Source organism: Eulemur rufifrons, chromosome 28 (assembly GCF_041146395.1).
Source record: "Eulemur rufifrons isolate Redbay chromosome 28, OSU_ERuf_1, whole genome shotgun sequence".
In the NCBI taxonomy this organism is placed as follows: Eukaryota; Metazoa; Chordata; class Mammalia; order Primates; family Lemuridae; genus Eulemur; species Eulemur rufifrons.
Window position 1 is genome coordinate 45,518,776 of NC_091010.1, and position 19,216 is coordinate 45,537,991.

The 19,216-nt window shown below is 42.8% G+C and overlaps 1 protein-coding gene across 2 annotated transcripts in view; it reads right to left on the reverse strand.

The window, feature by feature from the left end:
- The window catches only part of CRTAC1 (cartilage acidic protein 1), a 145,774-nt gene that overhangs the window by 110,649 nt on the left and 15,909 nt on the right, over window positions 1-19,216 (reverse strand). For both annotated transcript variants that reach the window (XM_069460248.1, XM_069460249.1), the window contains exon 2: window positions 18,072-18,271. In XM_069460248.1, coding sequence (XP_069316349.1) covers window positions 18,072-18,271 — 200 coding nt within the window. The remainder of the gene's footprint in view (window positions 1-18,071; window positions 18,272-19,216) is intronic.

Consider the following 19,216-nt stretch of genomic DNA (forward strand, 5'->3'; position numbering starts at 1 on the left):
TACTTTCCTTGTGTCAGACACAGGACCAAGCATTTTGTGTGCATTATATTAACTGTTGTGATGTTTAATGTTACATGTCAATTTGAGTAGGTCACAGGGCACCCAGATTAAATATTGTTTCTGGGTGTGTCTGTGAAGGCGTTTCCAGATGAGATTAGCATTTGAATCTGTGGACGCAGTAGACTGTCCTCCTCTGTGTGTTTGAACAGAACAAAAGGCGGTGAGGGAGGAATTTGTCCCTTATTTCCTGCCTCACTGCTGAACTGGGACATCTCATCTTCTCCTGCCCTGGAACTGGCTTTACATCATCAGCCCCTCTGGTTCTCAGGCCTTCGGACCCAGACTGAATTGCAGCACCGGCTTTCCTGGGTCTCCAGCTTGAAGAGAAAGATCATGGGACTTCTCAGCCTCCACAATTGCATGCCAATTCCTTATGATAAATCACTCTCTCTCTCCTTTCTCTCTCTCTCTCTCTCTCTCTATCTATATACACACACACACACACACACACACACACATATATACACACAATCCCGCATCACTTAATAACTGGGATACATTCTGAGAAATGTATCATTAGGTGATTTCGTTGTCGTGGGAACGTCATAGTGTGTACTCATACAAACCTAGATGTACAACCCACTGACACAGTGAGGCTATGTGCTCTAGGCTATATTGCTCCTAGGCTACAAATCTGTACAGCATGTTACTGTACTGAATACTGAAGGCAATTGTAACATGATGGTAAGTATTTGTGCATCTCAATATGCTAAACACAGACAAGGTACAATAAGAATATGATATTATAATCTGTGGGACCACTCTTGTATATGCCATCCGTCATTGACCTAAATGTTGTCATGCAGTACATGACATATCTTCTATTGGTTCTTTTCTCCTGGTAGAGAACCCGAATACAACATTCCCACAGTGCTACACAGTAGGCTATTAGTTATTACTGTCACTACTTTATAGATGAGGACCCAAAACTCAGAGAGGTTAGGTAACTTGTTCTAAGCTCCCACAGCCAGCAAGAGAAGGAGCTAGAATTTCAACACAGATTTGTGTGACTCCATAATTCCCCACCCCCACATCTTATGTGCATTTCTTCTCTCTTCTTTTTCTTCTTTTCTCACTCCTCTGTTCTCTCATCCTTTCTCCGTGTCTTGTCTGAAATCTCTCTGTCTTCTTTCACTGACCCTTCTCAGGCTCCTTTTAATCCCATTTTCATGAGAGTACACAAGCATGTTTTACGACCATGGCTTTCAACTCTTTTCAAGTATAAGATACCTTTTAGTGTTTTAAAAAATCTCCATCTATTGGTAGCTGGACTAGCACCTATTGATGAAATGCCCCTGCACAGACGGATTCTCAGATGCCTCGTAATAACTGCATGACCTCTAGGTCGGAATTCACTACTTTAAATATATGAGAGAATCCATATAACCATCCCTCTTACTGCCCCCTGCCTAGTTTGTTACAATATAGAAAAGGCTTATAAATGCTGCTTTAGAGCTCGATTTTGCTCACCCTCTGCCTTAAGGCTACTAATTTCTTCTGAAATGTGGTCTCTCTGTCCCTCCTTTAATGTGTTTAATTATTTAAGGCGGCATGAACTCTGATACTTGCATTTTATATATCACCTCTTGATTATTCAGGGGCTGATTAATTCATGGATTGCCTAAGTCGTATCTTTCTCCTTTCTATCCCGGTTTTGTTTCATCATTCCGTTTCTTATTAGCGTCTTTTAGCAAGAATGGACAGTGGGGATGAGAAATGATTCTGGTTACAAATTAAGAATTCGGATAAAAGACTTGGTGGGAGGAATCTGAAATTATTTCCCAAAGTAAGACTTTCTTTAATTCATCAGGCATATTGACTGTCTCCGAGCTCTGTGCAGGCAGGAGTTACTCTCGTTTACTGCTCACCTCCAGGGCTCAGCAAGGTGCCTGGCACGTGGCAGCTTAATAAAAAAAAATAAAATAAAATTGTAGAATGAATGAATAAGAGCTGACTAATAAAAGAGGGGTGAATACACTTTCTCCTAGGTGGGACATGGACTTAGAGGAAACTAAGTAAAATACAAGATAACTTATTTTAGGGTTGCATGTCTGCAGGCAACAACAGGATTCAACAATGTTTAAGTGACTGTGTTAAAAATTAACAACAAAGGATACATAGTTCTAATTAAAAGATGAACAAACAAACAAAAAAAATGTACAGTGCCATGTTATCCCACTAGTGAAAGGAGGGATTAAGGGACACTGAGGTCTCTAAGATAAGGGTTGGTCCAGGAAGACCCTTCCTGTTTTATCAAGCATTAAATAAACACGATTACCCTCAATACGCTAACAATTGAGCACTTAGTATGTGTCAGGTGCTGTGCTGAGCAATTTATGTGCCTTATAGCATTGGCCTTCACCACAACTTAGGAAGTACTATTATCTCTGATAGGCATCAGAAACTTACCAGTGTTCCTTGAAAATTTCTTTAGCTCTCCAGCTTTTTGAACCAAGAATAAACTTGTCTTCTTTTTTATTTCCTGGTTTTTAAATTAAAGATTTATTTTCCCATGAAATGTTGGGTGTGCTCGAAAGATTGATTTAGATTGTAGATACGCCCTTGGAAACTTTGAGGTATCTGTTATTTCACTATCTCTTGCTTTTTGACATTAATGAATTGTCTGGAAAAGAAACTTGTATAATAGGACTTGCCATACTTTTCAAAGTCTTCCTCATTTGTGGAAGTAAAATGGGTTGCACGTGGAATGCAGCGAGGGAAGGCCAGGGTCTCTGGGCCTGTCCCGTGTGGTGCTGTCCAGGAATCAGGTGCTGGAATGGCTTAACCAAGGCCTTCTCAGGCCAGCCAGGTGCAGCAGTAGCCGAGCCGGGTTGGGGGAATGCAGCCTCGGCTGCAGCCTGGTGCAGCCACAGCTTCCCAGGACAGGGAAGCAACTTTAAAAGATCCTGGAGGAACTGGAATTATAGCCCATCTCATTTGGAGGGGCTGAGGGAAATAGCTAGCTGTCTCCCTCCTCCTCCTCCTTCCATATTTTGCTTTAGCTTGGAGGGAAGGATATGGACAACAGGTTACTGATAGAAAAATATATGTTAAAAAAAACAAGGCTAATTATGGGAAACCGTATGGAAGTTCCTCAAAAAATTAAAAATAGAACTGCCATATGATCCAGAAATCCCACTCCTGGGTATACATCCAAAGGAAATGAAATCAGCGTATTGAAAAGATATCTGTACTCCCATGTTCACTGCAGCACTATCACAATGGCTAAAACATGGAATCATTCTAACTGTCCACCGATGGATGAATGGATAAAGAACATGTGGTGCATATATACGCAATGGAATAGTATTCCGCCTTTAAAGACAATCCTGTCATTTGCAACAACATGGATGAACCTGGAGGACATTATGTCAAGTGAAATAAGCCCAGCACAGAAAGACATATAGCACACGATCTCACTTACATGTAGAACCTAAAAAAGTTGCATTTGTAGAAGCAGAGAGTAGAATGGTGGTTACCAGGGGTTGGGGGTGGGAGAGGGAGATGTTGGTCAAAGGATACAAAATTTCAGATAGGAAGAATAAGTTCAACAGATCTATGGTACAAATGGCAACTACAGGTAATAACAATGCACTGTATTCTTGAAAATGCCTAAGAGAGTACATTATAAGTGTTCTCACCACAAGAAATAAATACGTGGGGTAATGTATATGTTAATTAGCTCAATTTAGCCATTCCACAATGTACATATTTCATAACATCATTTATACATGATAAATAGATACAACTTTTATTTGTTGATTAAAACAAAAACAAGCCTGGCATTTGTACAACTGGTTAGTGGTGTGTTTTGGAGTATTTCACTGCCTCTCTGAGGTGTTAGACAGGAACCAGGAAAAGCCAGGACTGGAGGAGGCTCAGTGATATTGTCAGTCCCTTGGGACTACTGGGCCAACAAACAATTATTGTGGTTTAATGAAAAGGAAATTAATGTAAGGACTTTGGCTTTAATAGTAAAAGATCAAACCCGTGACATCAGAGAAATTCCAGAGAAGGGAATAAAGCCATATTACTACTATCTCAGATGAAATTCAGTATTTATGAGAAACTGGAATATTCACTGGGGACGTGAACCTGACAAATGTGCTGAACAGGGAGGGAGCAACTCCTCTCTGGCACACAGGACACTCTATTATTTCCAGATATGCCTTATGTCTTTTACGACTGAAATGGCTGGGAGGAAGAGATCATGTTCTTGTATCTGCCCAAGCACCGAGCACACAGCTATGCACACGGTAGGGAGGCATGTAGAGTGTGCTTATGGGGTTGATTAATGTTGCTCTCAAGGGTTAGGTCTGTGACTCAATCACTTCTGAGTATAGAAGTAATGTTTATTACTTTCATTAATCCCCTTATCTAAGATTCTCCATCCATCCATAAGACGCTTGCCTATTTCATTTTATTGAACAGTGACTATGTGATAGGCACTGTAGGTGTGCAGATGAAAAAGATAAAGCTCCTGCCTTTAAAAGTCTGTAATCTAATGGGAGAGGAGAAATTTTAAAAAGAATTATTGATCAATGTGTGTATAGAGAATGTTTACTGTTTAATTAAATAACATAAATAACATTGGAATAATGCTTTTGGTTTGAGGGTTTTTTTTTTTTTTTCTTTTAGACAGAGTCTCTCTCTGTTGCCCGGGCTAGAGTGCAGCGGTGTTATCATAGCTCACAATAACCTCAAACTCCCGGGCTCCAGTGATCCTCCTGCCTCAGCCTCTTGAGTAGCTGGGACTATAGGTGTGCACAACAATACCCAGCTAATTTTTCTATTTTTAGTAGACATGAGGTCTCGCTCTTGCTCAGGCTAGTCTTGAACTCCTGAGCTCAAGTGATCCTCCCACCTCAGCCTCCCAGAGTGCTAGGATTACCGGCGTGCCTGGACTGAGTTTTTTTAAAAATTTGATCCAACCAGCAAAACTCCTTCAGAAACATAGGTTAACATCAATCACATACTGTCAAATGTTCTTAAATATTCTCAAGAATCTTCTCTCTGACTAGACAGCCACAGCATCTCCTTCGGGACTAGGGGTGGTTAAGCTCTGGTCTGTAACACAGCACTGGATAGGGTGCTTGCTCTGGTCTGCAAAGAAGCTTGCCTGGCCTGATTTATAAGCCATGAGATCTGGTATTAGATGAGAAAAGTAGCTGTAGAGAAAAGGAGGAGGAGGAGGATTTATTGGAGGTCTGCAAGGGTGTTCCTAGAATTGAGGAGAGCTATGGGAGACCCATAGATCTGGGGACTTTGGGGACAAGAACCATGGCCTTGATGTCCCCAGGATTCTCTCTGGGTGTCATCATTCTCTCAGGTTCCTCCTCCATGAGATGGGGACTAGGAACGGTGGTAGTTGTGACATATTCCTTCAACTCATGATCGAAGAGCAAAGAGAGAACTTTCGTTCTTGGATTCAAAATGGTAAATCCCAGATCAAGACCTAAGATTAGATGGTCTTAGGTCCCAGGAAACCCTGGACTAATCCCTAGTGGCCAAAGGACTCCTTTGACTGGCAGCCCCACAGGATTCTGTGATTGACACAGTTCTACAAAGGAGGGGGTGCTCCTCCCAGAAGAAGGCACGGGGGTGCCATGGAGGCACCTGTGGGAGGAGCCCACTAGTGCAATGCTGCTTCCCAGGACAGCTGCCAACACTCTTTGCACTACTCGTCTTTGCACTGCCCACTCCTGGACAGTGCACGGACTGACTACAACACTAAGGCATGCCAAAGGATACTGCGTACTTGTTCATGACCTCATATGGCTGTAAGCATTTTATAAACAACATGGGAAGATGGCTGCTGAAAGGGAAGGGGTCCTTTTTGACATGCACAGTCACATGTTTTCTTTGGCACAGCCAAACACCAGTGACCTCAGGTGGTATCATCTATGCTGGCAATGGGCTCTGATCTGGAACTCCCATGCTATTCTAGGGAGGCACAGTCCAAAGGTCTGGCCTGGTATTTGAGTGTATGGGGCTTACTGCACATGCTTCTCTCCCTGTACGCACGCACACACCCCTCCTTGTCTATCTCATGCCCAAATCTCCCATGCTACAGAGCGCTCCCTATTTTGCAAGAAGTGAGTTCAAGCATCTCTTAACAGCAAAGGGAGAGGACCTCTTAAATACTACTTCCTTTAGTTGCACATACCCTCTCATGTCTTCTTGGTAATAGAAAGAACATAAACTTTGGAGATGCTGAGTCTATTTTTCTGTTTCCATCTGTATGCAGACCTCTGAAGGACCCTAGTACTACTGAACAAGTAGATCCCAGACAAAACATATTTTTTATGCATTACTGGGCTCAAAAAGTTAAGGGAAATCTCCAAGCACCACCACATCACACAGAAAAGGGAGCTGAAATTTGACCTGGCAGCAGTGATTGGTAAACAAATGGAAATAAGGGGCTCAGAGCACTGTGAAGTATGCTACTAACCCTTGAACTGGCAGCAAGGTGGGGAAGCTGAACCCCAAAATCTCATATGAAGCCAGAACCCTTGGACAGAGCTAGGGTGATCCCAGGTCAGTGGCACCCCCTGGCCCTCAGTAGAGGTGGATATATATCCTCTCTGGTAAAAAGTGTCTTCAATTTAGGCCCACAGAACGCCCACATTTTAAAACCAAACAAACATAATAAGGAGAAAAGGCACCCCAAATAAGGAGCAACAAAAACAACTAAGAACACATTTAACCCCCAAGGACTATAGATAATAAACTTGTTGAATATAGGATATAACTATGTCCAAAGTGTTTAAAGAAAGAAAGGATGTACTCACAAAAGTGAGTAAGCAATAATACACTATCAGAAATTACTAGAGAGATTTGAAGAGGACCATATGAAACTTCTAAAAATGAAAAAAAATTTGAAATGAAAAAAATCAGCAGTCTAGATGCAATTGAAGAAAGAATTAGTGAACTGGAAGATACAACTGGAAAATTACCCAGAATGCAGCAGCACAGAGAGACAGAAGATGAAATAATGTGAGAAAGGTTAAGAGATTTGGAAGCTGGAATGAGAAAACTTGACGTGTCTGAGTTGAGTTCCAGAAAGAGTGAGTAGAAAGAGAAAGACTTTTAAAAAGATCATGACTGACAATAATTCAGAACTGATGAGAGATATGAATCCTTAGATTTGGGAAGCACAGACGGGGTTAAAAAAAAGAGAGAGAGAGAGAGAGAGAGAGAGATCCCTGTCTATATACATGATAGCAAAACTGCAAAATCCAAAAGATGAAAAAGAAACAAAGACAAGAGACAGATCACCTGCAAAGGAACAACATGGCTAATGACAGGCATCTGAAAAGCAACAATGGCAGCTAGAAGACAGCAGAATAATAACCATCAACCTGAAATTTTGAATGCAGAAAAATGATCTTTCAAGAATAAAGATACAATAAAGATATTTTTAGATTAAACAAAAGCTAAGAGAGTTTACCAAGATGAGGCATTCAGCAAAGGAACATCTTTAGAAGAAAAATAATCCCAGGACTTTCTGAGATGCAAGAGGGAAAGATGAGCAAATTGAATGGTAAAAACTGATGTACATAAAAAACACTGCATTTATATAACAACAACAACAACAACAACAACAATAATAATTATAACTGGCACCTTTAACAAAGGGCAAGACTAAAATATTCTGTGTATGCCAAGAAGGGGTGTTTAGAGTTAATTAAGTATCCTAAAGTACTTACATTGTTACAGAAAGGGGTTAAGATAATTTCAGTTTGTTATGTTAAAATGTATCATAAAATTTTGAAGTAAACCACTAAAAATACAGAAGTAGCATGTATAAACCCCAAATTAATAGAGGAAAAACTGGGATTTAGAAAACAAGAAGCTTCCTCCACCCTTGATAAATAAATACCTTCAATCAATTAAATTTTAAAAAGCGAGAAAGAAAAAGGAAAGAAGCATTGAAAACATGGAAAGTGGAAAAGATGAGATAAAAGAAACAGGTTAAAACATATCAGTATTCCCACTAAATGTAAGTGGACTGGACTAACCAGTGAAAGGACAGACGTGGTCAAATGGTTGAAAAAACTTAAGCTACATATATGCTGCATACAAGAAACACACATAAAACATAAGGACTTTGAAAAGTTCAAAGTAAAAGTATGGAAAAAGATACACCTGGTAAACACTAACCCAAAGAAAGCTGGCATATCTATCATAACAGCAGACAAAAAGCATAATTAGGGATGGATGAGGTCACTTCATAGTGATAATGGCTCCATTCACTAGGAAAATATAAGAATTGTGAAATTGCATCTGATTTGGCCCCAACATATACAAAACGAAAATTGACAGAATCACAGGAAAAAAGTGGACCGCCACTGTAGGATATTATAAAACAAGCCTATCAGTTATTAACAGGCCAGTAGAAAAATATGTAATAAAGATTATGATTTGAGCAAGACAATAAGCTTAATTTAGTGGGCATGTACAGAATAATAGTTCCACCTTTTACCATCTCTGTGACCCTAGGCACACCTCCGGACTCAGTTTCCTTATCTGCAAAGCGGGGACAGCACTATTTACAGTGTGTTCATCAAATTTAAGGTGTCATTGGCAACAAAACTCACTATTATTTTATGTATCTCTAGGAAAGGAAAAGTTCTGCCAAGTAAATGAAAGCTTCCAATTGTAAGTGCCATCTCAATTTTAGAGATATTAAAATATAACCACAATGAGATATCACTTAACTCCAGTGAGAATGGCTTTTATCAAAAAGTCCCCAAACAACAAATGTTGGCATGGATGTGGAGAGATAGGAACACTCATACACTGCTGGTGGGACTGCAAACCAGTACAAACTCTATGGAAAGTAATATGGAGATACCTTAAAGAGCTAAAAGTAGAACTACCATTTGATCCAGCAATCCCATTACTGGGCATCTACCCAGAGGAAAAAAAGACATTCTGTAAAAAAGACATCTACACACGAATGTTTATAGCAGCACAATCCACAATTGCAAAGATGTGGAAACAACCCAAGTGCCCGAGACATGAGTGGATTAATAAAATGTGGTATATGCATACCATGGAGTACTACTCAGCCACAAAAACAATGGTGATCTAGCACCTCTTGTATTATCCTGGATGGAGCTGGAGCCCATTCTCCTAAGTGAAGTATCCCAAGAATGGAAAAACAAGCACCACATGTACTCACCATCAAATTGGTACTAAGTGAACAACACTTATATGCACATATAGTAGCAACATTCATCTGGTGTCAGGCAGATGGGAGGGGGGAGGAACGGATGAGTATATTCACACCTAACAGGTGCGGTGTGCATTGTCTGGGGGATGGCCACACTTGTAGCTCTGACTTGGGCGGGGCAAAGGCAATATATGTAACCTAAACATTTGTACTCCCTGTAATATTCTGAAATTTAAAAAACCACACACACAAAAAAAGAAGCTGCAATATAGAGTAACTTGTCCAAGTCAGCTGATTAATGACAGTCAGGATTAATTGAGCAAAATTCCTTTTCCTCCCAACAAAGCCCTTTCCCCACAATAGTTTCTTTGGACCAGAATGTAGTCATTCCTTGTAAGATTATTTCTATAACAAAATGTAGGTCAAAGTCTTGCCTCACAAATAAAATTCTGAAACAGAAAAAAAAAATGTGTTACTTAGAATCCATCAAATGCTGCATGTCACATGGGCTGCGTGACGGTTCAAACGAGAAGTTGGAAGTAAAATGCCAGACTTGAGGTGCGCCTGCTCCCCACCCCTTCGAAACTGCAGTCTGCACGCAGGTGAAGGCAAACCAGGGGCGAGCACGGTAAAAACACGAAGTGCAAATGTTTGTTTTTAGCTTCCTCACATCCTTCTGTGTTTTTCTAGATACTCGCACCTCAAAAATAACTTCAAAAATTTCCTCAGAGGGAAAATTAAGTCAGAACCACAGCATCCTTGTACAAAAGGGATGAGCCCACCTGCCGGCCAGGGCAGCAGGACGAGGGAGGAGGAGGGGTGTGTTTAGCAAAGCATAGGAGGGGGAGGCTGGGGCCGCACCCACCCCCAGAGCAGAAGGGATCCTGAGATTGGGAGCTGTGTATCCTCCAAAGAGCAGGGGAGGGATGAGGAAGGCCCGCGCTGCAAGGCTCTGGCCTGCGCCTTTGGCAGCCTGCAGTGGGGCCCCCCCAGGACTAAGAGGGCCCTTCGGCCAGCCCAGCACTTAGAGGAACAGAGAGAAGAAAGACTTCAAGGAAAGTGATTGGAGACAAGGCATACGTCTACTTTCTAAATGGATGAAACATTCAGACTACTAAAAGTAGCTTTGCCGTTTTCAGCAGAGGCAATTTTAGTGTTTTAATTATATTACTATTTTTGAATGGCTTTTTATAAATACTCTTCACGGCTTTGTGAAAAATCAGGTTTTTTGTTAACATCCTTTTTTAAAAATAAATGTAAAAACAAACAAACAACAACAAATAAGCCTAAAATGATCTTTGACCTGGAGAGGCCTTTGTCCCCTTGCTGAACAGACCTTTGGGCTGCCTGTCCTCCCAAGGGCACCCAAATGCCACCCAGACCCTCCAGATTCCCAAGCACCAGAGATGCTTGCATGTCTCTGGTGGCACTGGGCACTTGTGACCTCACCCAGTGTGAGTGCATTTGTCCCACCAAGGACAGTGAGATCTTTAAAAACTCTGAATTCCCTCTCCCTCCGCTAACAACCCACAGTAGTGGGTGTCAAACAGTGAGCTGCAGGGTGAATTAATTCACCAAGGAATGGTCACCAAGGAACAAAGTGTGCTTTTAGGAAGTTTTTCCAAAACTACGCTTGTTCCTTTGACAGAGGTTGATGCTGATGAGAAAGAATACATTTATTGGTGGTGTATTTCTTTTATTGTTGTGAAAGTATAAAAATAATCCTGTTAAAATTCCCTGAGGTAATACCCATCACCTCTCTGAAAAGTGACCCCAAACACTCAAACTTTTACCTGCTGTATTAGTTTCCTGTGGCTGCCATGACAAATTACCACAAACTTAATGGCTTAATACAAATGGATTATATTACAGTTTTGCATGTTAGAAGTCTCACATTGGTCTCACTGGGCTGAAATCAAGGTGTTACAGGGCTGCACCCCCTTCTAGAAGCTCTAGGAGTAAATCAATTTCCTTATCTTTTCCATCTTCTGGAGGCCACCCATATTCCTTGGCTCTTACCCCTCCCTCCATCCTCAATGCTAGAAATAGTGGGTTGGATCCTTCTCACATCGAATCCCTCTGAGCTCCCCCTACTGCCTCCTTTTCCCCACTTTTAAGGGCCTGTGATTACACTGGGCCTATTCAGATAATGCAGGATAAACTCCCCATCTCAAGGTCCTTAACTTAATCCTGTCTGCAAAGCCCCTTTTGCCATGTATGATATATTTATGGGTTCTGGGGATTTGAATGTGGGCATCTTGGGGAGGCCACTATTCTACCTGCTATACCTACTGACAGGTTTGCTCTTTGTGTGTGTGTGTGTGTGTGTGTGTGTGCGCATGTGTGTGTCTGGGGTGATTACAGGGAGCCTCAGACCTTTGAGGGGTCAGGGGAGTCTGTAATTTGGGGGGAGGAGACAGAGGTGGAATTTCTGCCCATTGCTTATGGCTGTCCAGGGCTGGGGAGAAGGAAGTGTGGACACAGCAAGGGACATCTCTAATAAACTGCCATGCACTGCTGAGTAAACTTTTCAGAAAAGTTTTAAGAATGGGTTAAAAAGCGCTGGCTCCTGCTGCAACTCAGATTTTATTAGTATTCAAAATCAGGGGTATTCCATGCAAAACCACAGCAGAAGAGCTGGCACCCCACAATCGTTCTCCTGTGACCCCAATGACAATGAATCTCAGGGCTAAGGATGACCCGTTTAAGAAATATATTTTCGCAGAGGAGGCTTCAGAGGAAGTCCTTTCACAGCAGTTTGAATCAGAAAGTATTGAAGTCCTCAATCCAGTTTTAACAGCAGCAGCTTCCTTTGCAGATGTAGAATAGGCCCTTTTTTCCTTCTTGGAATAGTTAAATCTAAATTGATAAAGTTCAGACCCTCAAACATATGTGGCTGTACACATACTAGGTGCTTGAATAGCTGGTGAACTGAATAACCCTGAAGCTCACCTTTTATTTTTAGGCTACAAGTAAGCAGAAAAATATTGAGATTGGAAGCAATTTGGTGATATCTATTAAGATTTAAAATGTGCATATCCGTGACCCCACATTTCCACTTCTTGGTGTCCATCCTGGAGAAACATTTGCATATGTTTAGCGTAAGGATGTGTATGCAGCACGGTGGCGTTTGCAATGGCCACAGATCAGAATCAGCTTACATGTCACTGAGGAATGGCGGAATGAATACGGTACAGCCACACAAAGCAACTAAAAAAAAAAAAAAAAAAAGCTAGATCTATATGTTTGAACATATACAGTGAAAAAAAGTAAGTTTTGTAACAATATGTATCAGTGTGATTCCTCCAAAGATTATATATTTTGTAATATGTACATCATAAAAATGTATATAACATAGGATCTCTCCCTGTGTCTCTGTCTCTCACGCACGTGCCTTCTCTCTCTATATATAAAACATAGAAATTTCTGGAAGTATAAACACCAAACTGAAAACAGCCAGAGGTGGGAGTGTGTTATCATGGGAGGTGACTATGAACTAGGAGCAAAAGTGGGGGATTGGTAAAGATGGATTTTTACCTTCATCTATATCATGTGGATTTTTTTTGCAATGTATTAACTGTAAAAAAAGTAAAATATATTTTAAGTTTATAAAGAAAGAGAAACACAATGAAATAATCTAACATTTTAAGATAATGACAAAACTGATGATCAAATCTATGAAAATTTTGTATTTTACAAAGCAACAGTTAAGACTGAAAGTTCAAAAATATTTATTCCTATTTTGTTAAAAGCTCGTGTGTGTGTATATATTTAGATATATAGTATATATCTATCTACTGTATTTATCCATGCATACATATTATATATCTTTATACTACATGTATCTATCTATATATACTTATAATAAAATGCATAAATACTGCTTTGGTTAAATCATGAATAAATTTCTTATTTTTTTATCACTGCTCTTATTTATAATGGCAAAAATATCTCCCCTATAATTATGATTAATCTGGTAATTGAAAACAGTTTGCCTTTTAAATAATTCAATTAACTTTAGTAAATTAAAAAAGTTTCCTGTCATAGTTACAAAATTAAGAAAAAACTCAAACACCGCTTTACAATACATAGCATCCCTTTAAACGAAACCCTTCCAAGTGTGAAGAATGCGTTAAGGTTTTATCAAATGAATGATCTTTGGGTAGAAAAACTGATGTCAGTTGTGATTTAAACTGTACAATCACTATAATCTTTCCATTTGAGCAAACTCCTGTTGGAAACTGAGAGGGTAGGGGGGTTATCGCAAACCTCTGGGGATATCCCAGGAAACAAAAGCTGCTCTAAAAGAATTGTGTAAGATTGACACCAACAGGAATTCTTTCCAGACTCCATGAGACTGTAGATTGGGGGTTTGGTTCCACTGAGAAAAGGGGAAGCCACTGGGGTTTCTATTTAGCCGGGGAAACCAGTGCTGAAGTTCCTCGATGGTCTGTGCGTGTATGGGAGTCTCCATTGGTGATCAAATCCTCCCCCGGCCACGCAGGGAGCAGACTGCAATCAGGCACCTGCCGCCTGACAGATAAGCCCTCCATATGCGGATGCACTCGCCCAGATGTGCTGGAGGAGACAAGCCAGCCCCTTCCCTCCCCCACCCCCGCAGAACAAAGGGCGGTCATTCCCTGCTCCTCCCAGAGTCAGAGACATGCACACGCCTTCCATCACAATTAACTCAACAATCTGAAACACAACACAAACCCACCGCAACATGCTCAAAATCAATGCTGTCAATACCAGGAACGAGGACACCAAAAAAGCAAAACAAAACAAACCTATTCAAAGAGTAAATACTCAAAGCAACAGGGCTCCAGTCAGACATACTACAAGGTCAACAAATCCAAGACAAGTTCACGGACCGAGCACTTTAGGAACTGAAGAGCTGGCCATTCTCCCAGGGGTGGCAAAAGGAAATGTCTTCGGGGGCCGGGGAACGGAAAGGAGATGGAGAGCGGGCCTGTCGTGAGCTGGACCACAGGCGCTCTAGGAAAGGCCTTCACATTCAATTTTTAAAAATTTCAACTTCTGCTATGTGATTCTTAAACAGAGAGTCTACAATCAAGCCGGGAAGGAAGCAGAGTTAAATATGGATGTCGGGTGGGTGAAATGGAGTAAGAGTCAAAGTCAGAAATGTTGCCAAGGAGTCACATGGGACGGAAGGCAGGGCAGTGATCCTGCTTTCGTTATCTGAAGGGATGGTGATCACTCGGTTTATATCTTCAAAGGCAATAGCAAAACAGAAGCTAAAAGAAACAGCTTTTGAGCTCTAATATAAAGGATCCAGATTAATCAGATCAGTTCTTGACATCAGCAAATATCGAGCGGGATTACAAAAAGACTGCACACTTTCCCTTGATGGCTCTACGTAAATGGAGCCTCCAAATGCTATAGGTGTGGTCTTACCGTAAGGCTAGGGGTGGCCAAATGACCTCCCAAGGTCCTGATTTAAATATGTCTATATAGTCAACTTTTGGTTATCCAGCCCAAAGAAGAAGACAGTGACAAATCATCCTAAGCTGAAGATAATAAAAAGTTATATTTGCCTTTGGAATGTATTTTGGTACTCAAATGAGAATGTGTCTTTCCGATGCTCTGAGAATTCACAATGCTTCACAACAGCCACAAAGAAAGCCTGAACCGGAGCTGGGAGGCTGCCCAATTTCGCCATCCTGTCTTCTGCGTAACTCTTATTCTTTGCTGGGGGTGAGCAATAAATATCGTCTTTCAGAATAACACCCAGCAGTCCAAGCTTTCTCGGACAGAAGCTGCCTGGCTCAATCTTTCCCTGGGAGGAGAGAACTGCGTCTTTCCAAATGGCTGGTCCAGGATCAACACCTAGGATGGTCCGGTTCTTATTTCTAGGGGATGACTCCAAAGTCCTGCAGGACCCACGGTAAGCAGCAAACTAGGCAAGGATTAGACATAGACTCTAAATTGACTGCAAATGAGGGTCTAGCTTCTCTGCCATAGACCACACAAAAGCCAATTTCTTGAGTTTCTTGGATGAGAAACAGAAAAAGACATCACTGAAGGGGAAGATGAAATGCATGCCCAGCACTTGGAAAGAAAGAAGCTGAACACTCAGGAGCTGCAGGATTGATCCCCTGCACATCAAAGGATGGGTGGGATAGAGACCTGCTCATGAAGCCCACGTTTAAACACTGGGCTCAGGTAACTGACCTCAGCAGGTGGGTCTGTGGGTGCACCTATCACTCCCTTTGCTTTGGAAAGGACACAGAGACTGAAGATTCTGCCACTGAACAGTTCTGCTTCTTCCCAAACAGACCCAGGCCAGGACCAGCCCTGGAGCCAAGACCTTCTGTTAGTTCTGTTGTCTGCAGCCAAAAGGTAAGTAGAGTCATGAGCAGGGCAATGTAGCCTGTGACCACCAGTTCAGTACGTCTTTGAGAGAAAGGCCTTGGAACGGGGCAAAACAATAATGAAAACATCAAAGTAAGCTGTAAGGGGCTCTTTGCTCAGCTCTTTTGCCCTTTCTCTCCCTCCATCTGGAACCTTGGAGGAGTTGGCAACAGAGCAGGAGAAAACCAAGGTCTGCTGCAATGGCCAGGGGAGATGGAGGGCCCGCCTGTGAGCCGATGCTGGCTGCTCAGTGTGGGGGAGCACAGTCCTGAAATCAGAGACACCCTCCCACGGAGACGTGAGAGATTTTCCGTGTGCTGGAGCCTGGCTAGCTCCTGCCAGGTGTCCAGGTCCCAGAAGGGGAAGAAAATACATCTCAGGGCTTAATTTTTCCATATTAATTTGTGGAAATGCAGATCATATCATCTTCCAGGATGAAAGGAGAGCATGTTTGTAGTAGTAACTTGGGGAGGGAGGGGGGCAGAACGAGAGAAGGATGGTTGCCGAGCTGTTCTCTGTCCTCTGTCAGGTCCACCTGGGGAGGCTGGGGTCACCCAGCAGGGGGCAGGGCCAATCAGAACATCTCAGAAATGCATCACAGTCCTTTAACCACAGACTCTGGCAGGGTGGCACGCAGCTCTGGGAGTCAGGTTGGCGTGGATTTGGACAGGGGGGCTCCTCCCTGATTCAGAAAGCAACTGGACAGTCACAGAACTGATGGTGACGGGCAAGCTGCTTGGCCACAGCTCTGCTCAGGTCACCTCAGGTAGAGAGGGTCACTACAACCATCCCTATTTCTCCTTTTTCTGTCACACTCTGCTCTTTAGTTTTTCCTTCTAAAAGCCCAGAACTGTACTGGCCAATTTAAATGTGGCTATTTAATCAAAATTAAATAAAAATAAAAATTCAGTTCCTTGGTTGCTGTAGCCACCATTTCTGGTGCTCAATGGCTCCATGTGGCTAGTGGCCACCACCCTGGATGGCACCAACACAGAACGTTTACATCATCACGGACAGTTCAGTAGGACGGCACAGCAATCTAGACCGTCCAGAATGTAGACAGTTTAGAAGAAATGAATAAGTGAAAGAAAAGCTGCACTTCACTAAGTATCCTTCCTATCGTCACCGCGGACCCTCACGACTGCCCTGGGAGGTGGGCGGGTAGATTTCAATACGCCCATCTTATAGATGAGGAAATGGGTCTTCACAAAGTAAACTGCAACCATTAGGTTAGGTATGGTTAGAATTAAAACCAAGTCTTCTAATTCCAAGGTCAATGCTTTCTCCTGTTATATGCAACTGCTACAAATAATGTTACCTGCCAGTTATCTTTGTTTAGTGCTACCATAAAAGCTCGGGGCTCCCAGAATGAGGTCGACAGGCCCCTGTAGTGTTTTTATTGATTGGCTGATTTTTGAAGGGATAACTAAACTTTGTAGAGTGTAGTTTGGCAGCTCCAGAGTCAGGAAGCCTTGGGGTTCAGATCCTCACTCATCTACACACTATTTACTCAGCAGAGGGCAAGGTGCTTACTGTCTCTGAACCCCACTTTGCTGTCTCTGAATGGGGATGAGAGCAACTTACCTCACAGTGTTGTCAGGGGAGGAAATAAGTCAATGCATGTAAAATAAGATGATGCACCATACCTGGCACATATTAGCGCTCAACAGATAATAATTATGGTGACTGGCAGCGTTTGCAGTGCACTGTCATGTGCGGTAGCCTCACTGAGGCTTCAGGACAACAAGGCATTACAGCTTTTCCACCTTTTTACAGATGGCGTATCCGAATCTCAGCCAGTAAGGGACTGACTCTGGGTCACACAGCTCGAGAGCTGCACATCCAGGGCATGAACTCGGGCTTTTTGGCCTCCCATTTATGCTTTTCCTGCTATACCGTGTTGCTTTCCAGGACAGAAGGGAGCACCAAGGCATGGTGAGAGGAGGTTTAGCTCTCCCTCTTAATTTCCGTCTTCCTTCCTTCTTTGAAATGGTCAACTGATGTTTTCTTAGTCTTGTGTAAAGTGCTGTGCAAAGGAGGCTTTGAGCATTCCTTCTACCATAATTGTCACTCTTAAGCCCCTCTTGTATAGAGACCCTGGAGCCCCACCAGTAAGGAAGTAACACTAGGAGGTAGAACCAAGGAGGCTTAAATATGAGAAGAGAGTGCCTTAAGGCAGAGCGTTCCAATTTTCTCCCTGAAAAGCCTGTGGATCAAACACCCTTCTTCCAAACCTCCCTCCATCCCAACTCACTGCTATAGCAAAAGGCAAAGCCACGGCATCCCAGAACTCCAGCTGAGCCCGGCTACGCTACAGCTGAGCTGCAGACGACCACAGACCTGCCAGTAAAACTGTGTGCTGTTGCAAGTCACTGGGTTTGGAGTTATTTGTTACACAGCCTCACCACAGCAAAAGCGGATGAATATATCTGTCACACCCAGGGTGGGAGCCACTTACCCTGCCACGACGATCTCAAAGTCCCCATCATGGTCCACATCAGTAACTGCCACACCATAGTTGAGCTGGGTGGGGTTGCTGTCATAGTCAGGGGGCAGCACCGAGTTGGTGACTGCAGTGAACATGGGTTCAGCCCGCTGGGATCCCTCAGTGAGGGGCAGGAACCACAGCAGCAGCAGAAACAGTAACATCCTGAACATCTGAAACCAAAAGTTACAAACGTTACCGAAAGAACCTGTAGGCAAAGCAGGCCGGGAAAACTGAATCCCGGTAGGCCCAGAAGTGCCTCTCTGCCACTCATGAGGGCTTGGCCATTCCTAGGCTGCTGCTCTTCTGCAAGCCCTGTCCTGCCCACCCTCTTTCCAACTGCAGCCTGCACCCCTGTGCTGATGACCTCCCTCGTCCTGCTCTGCTTTTCTTTTTCTGTGGTGCCTATCACCGCAGGACATACAGCGTAATTTACTCATTATTTCCCTCTCCCTCCGCCAGAATGGAAGCTTCACTTGGGCAAGGATCCTTGTCTGTTTCCTTCACTGACGTACAGCAAGCCAAGGACAGTGCACATCAAAGGCACTCTGTTCATATTTATTGGATGAAAAAACGAATGAAGGAAAGAAGGACGGACGGAGTAGAGTATAAATACATAGGCATTTCCCATACTATGGGAAAAGACTGGGAGGACAGAGACTATAACAGTTCTCAAACAGTGCAGCATTTGGGTGAGACCCTCAGAAGTATCCAGATCTAGAACGACCGAGGCAGTGAAGGATTGTCCTGTGGGACACACCCCAGAGGCAGCCTGGGGGGAATCTGTAACTTGGCAGGCTCCCCAAGCCAAGATCCCTCCCTGGGGCAGCCAGCCGTCACCTCCAGAGCAAGGAGCAGTTAGTTAGAGGAGGCATTCCAGCAGGATCCGGCAGGTAGCACATCATTCACTTGGAGAAATTAAACCATTGTGTGTGTGTTTTATTATAAATTAATTATGTATAATGCATTGTATAATTCATTATTAAATCTCTAACATAACTCAGGGTGTTGCCAAGCAGCCTGGGGCCATGGGAGCCGGTGGTACACACCCAGGAGACCGATGAGAATGGGCAAGGAGGTGGAAGAACTCCACCCGCTTTGAGCTTGAGCAAGGGAGA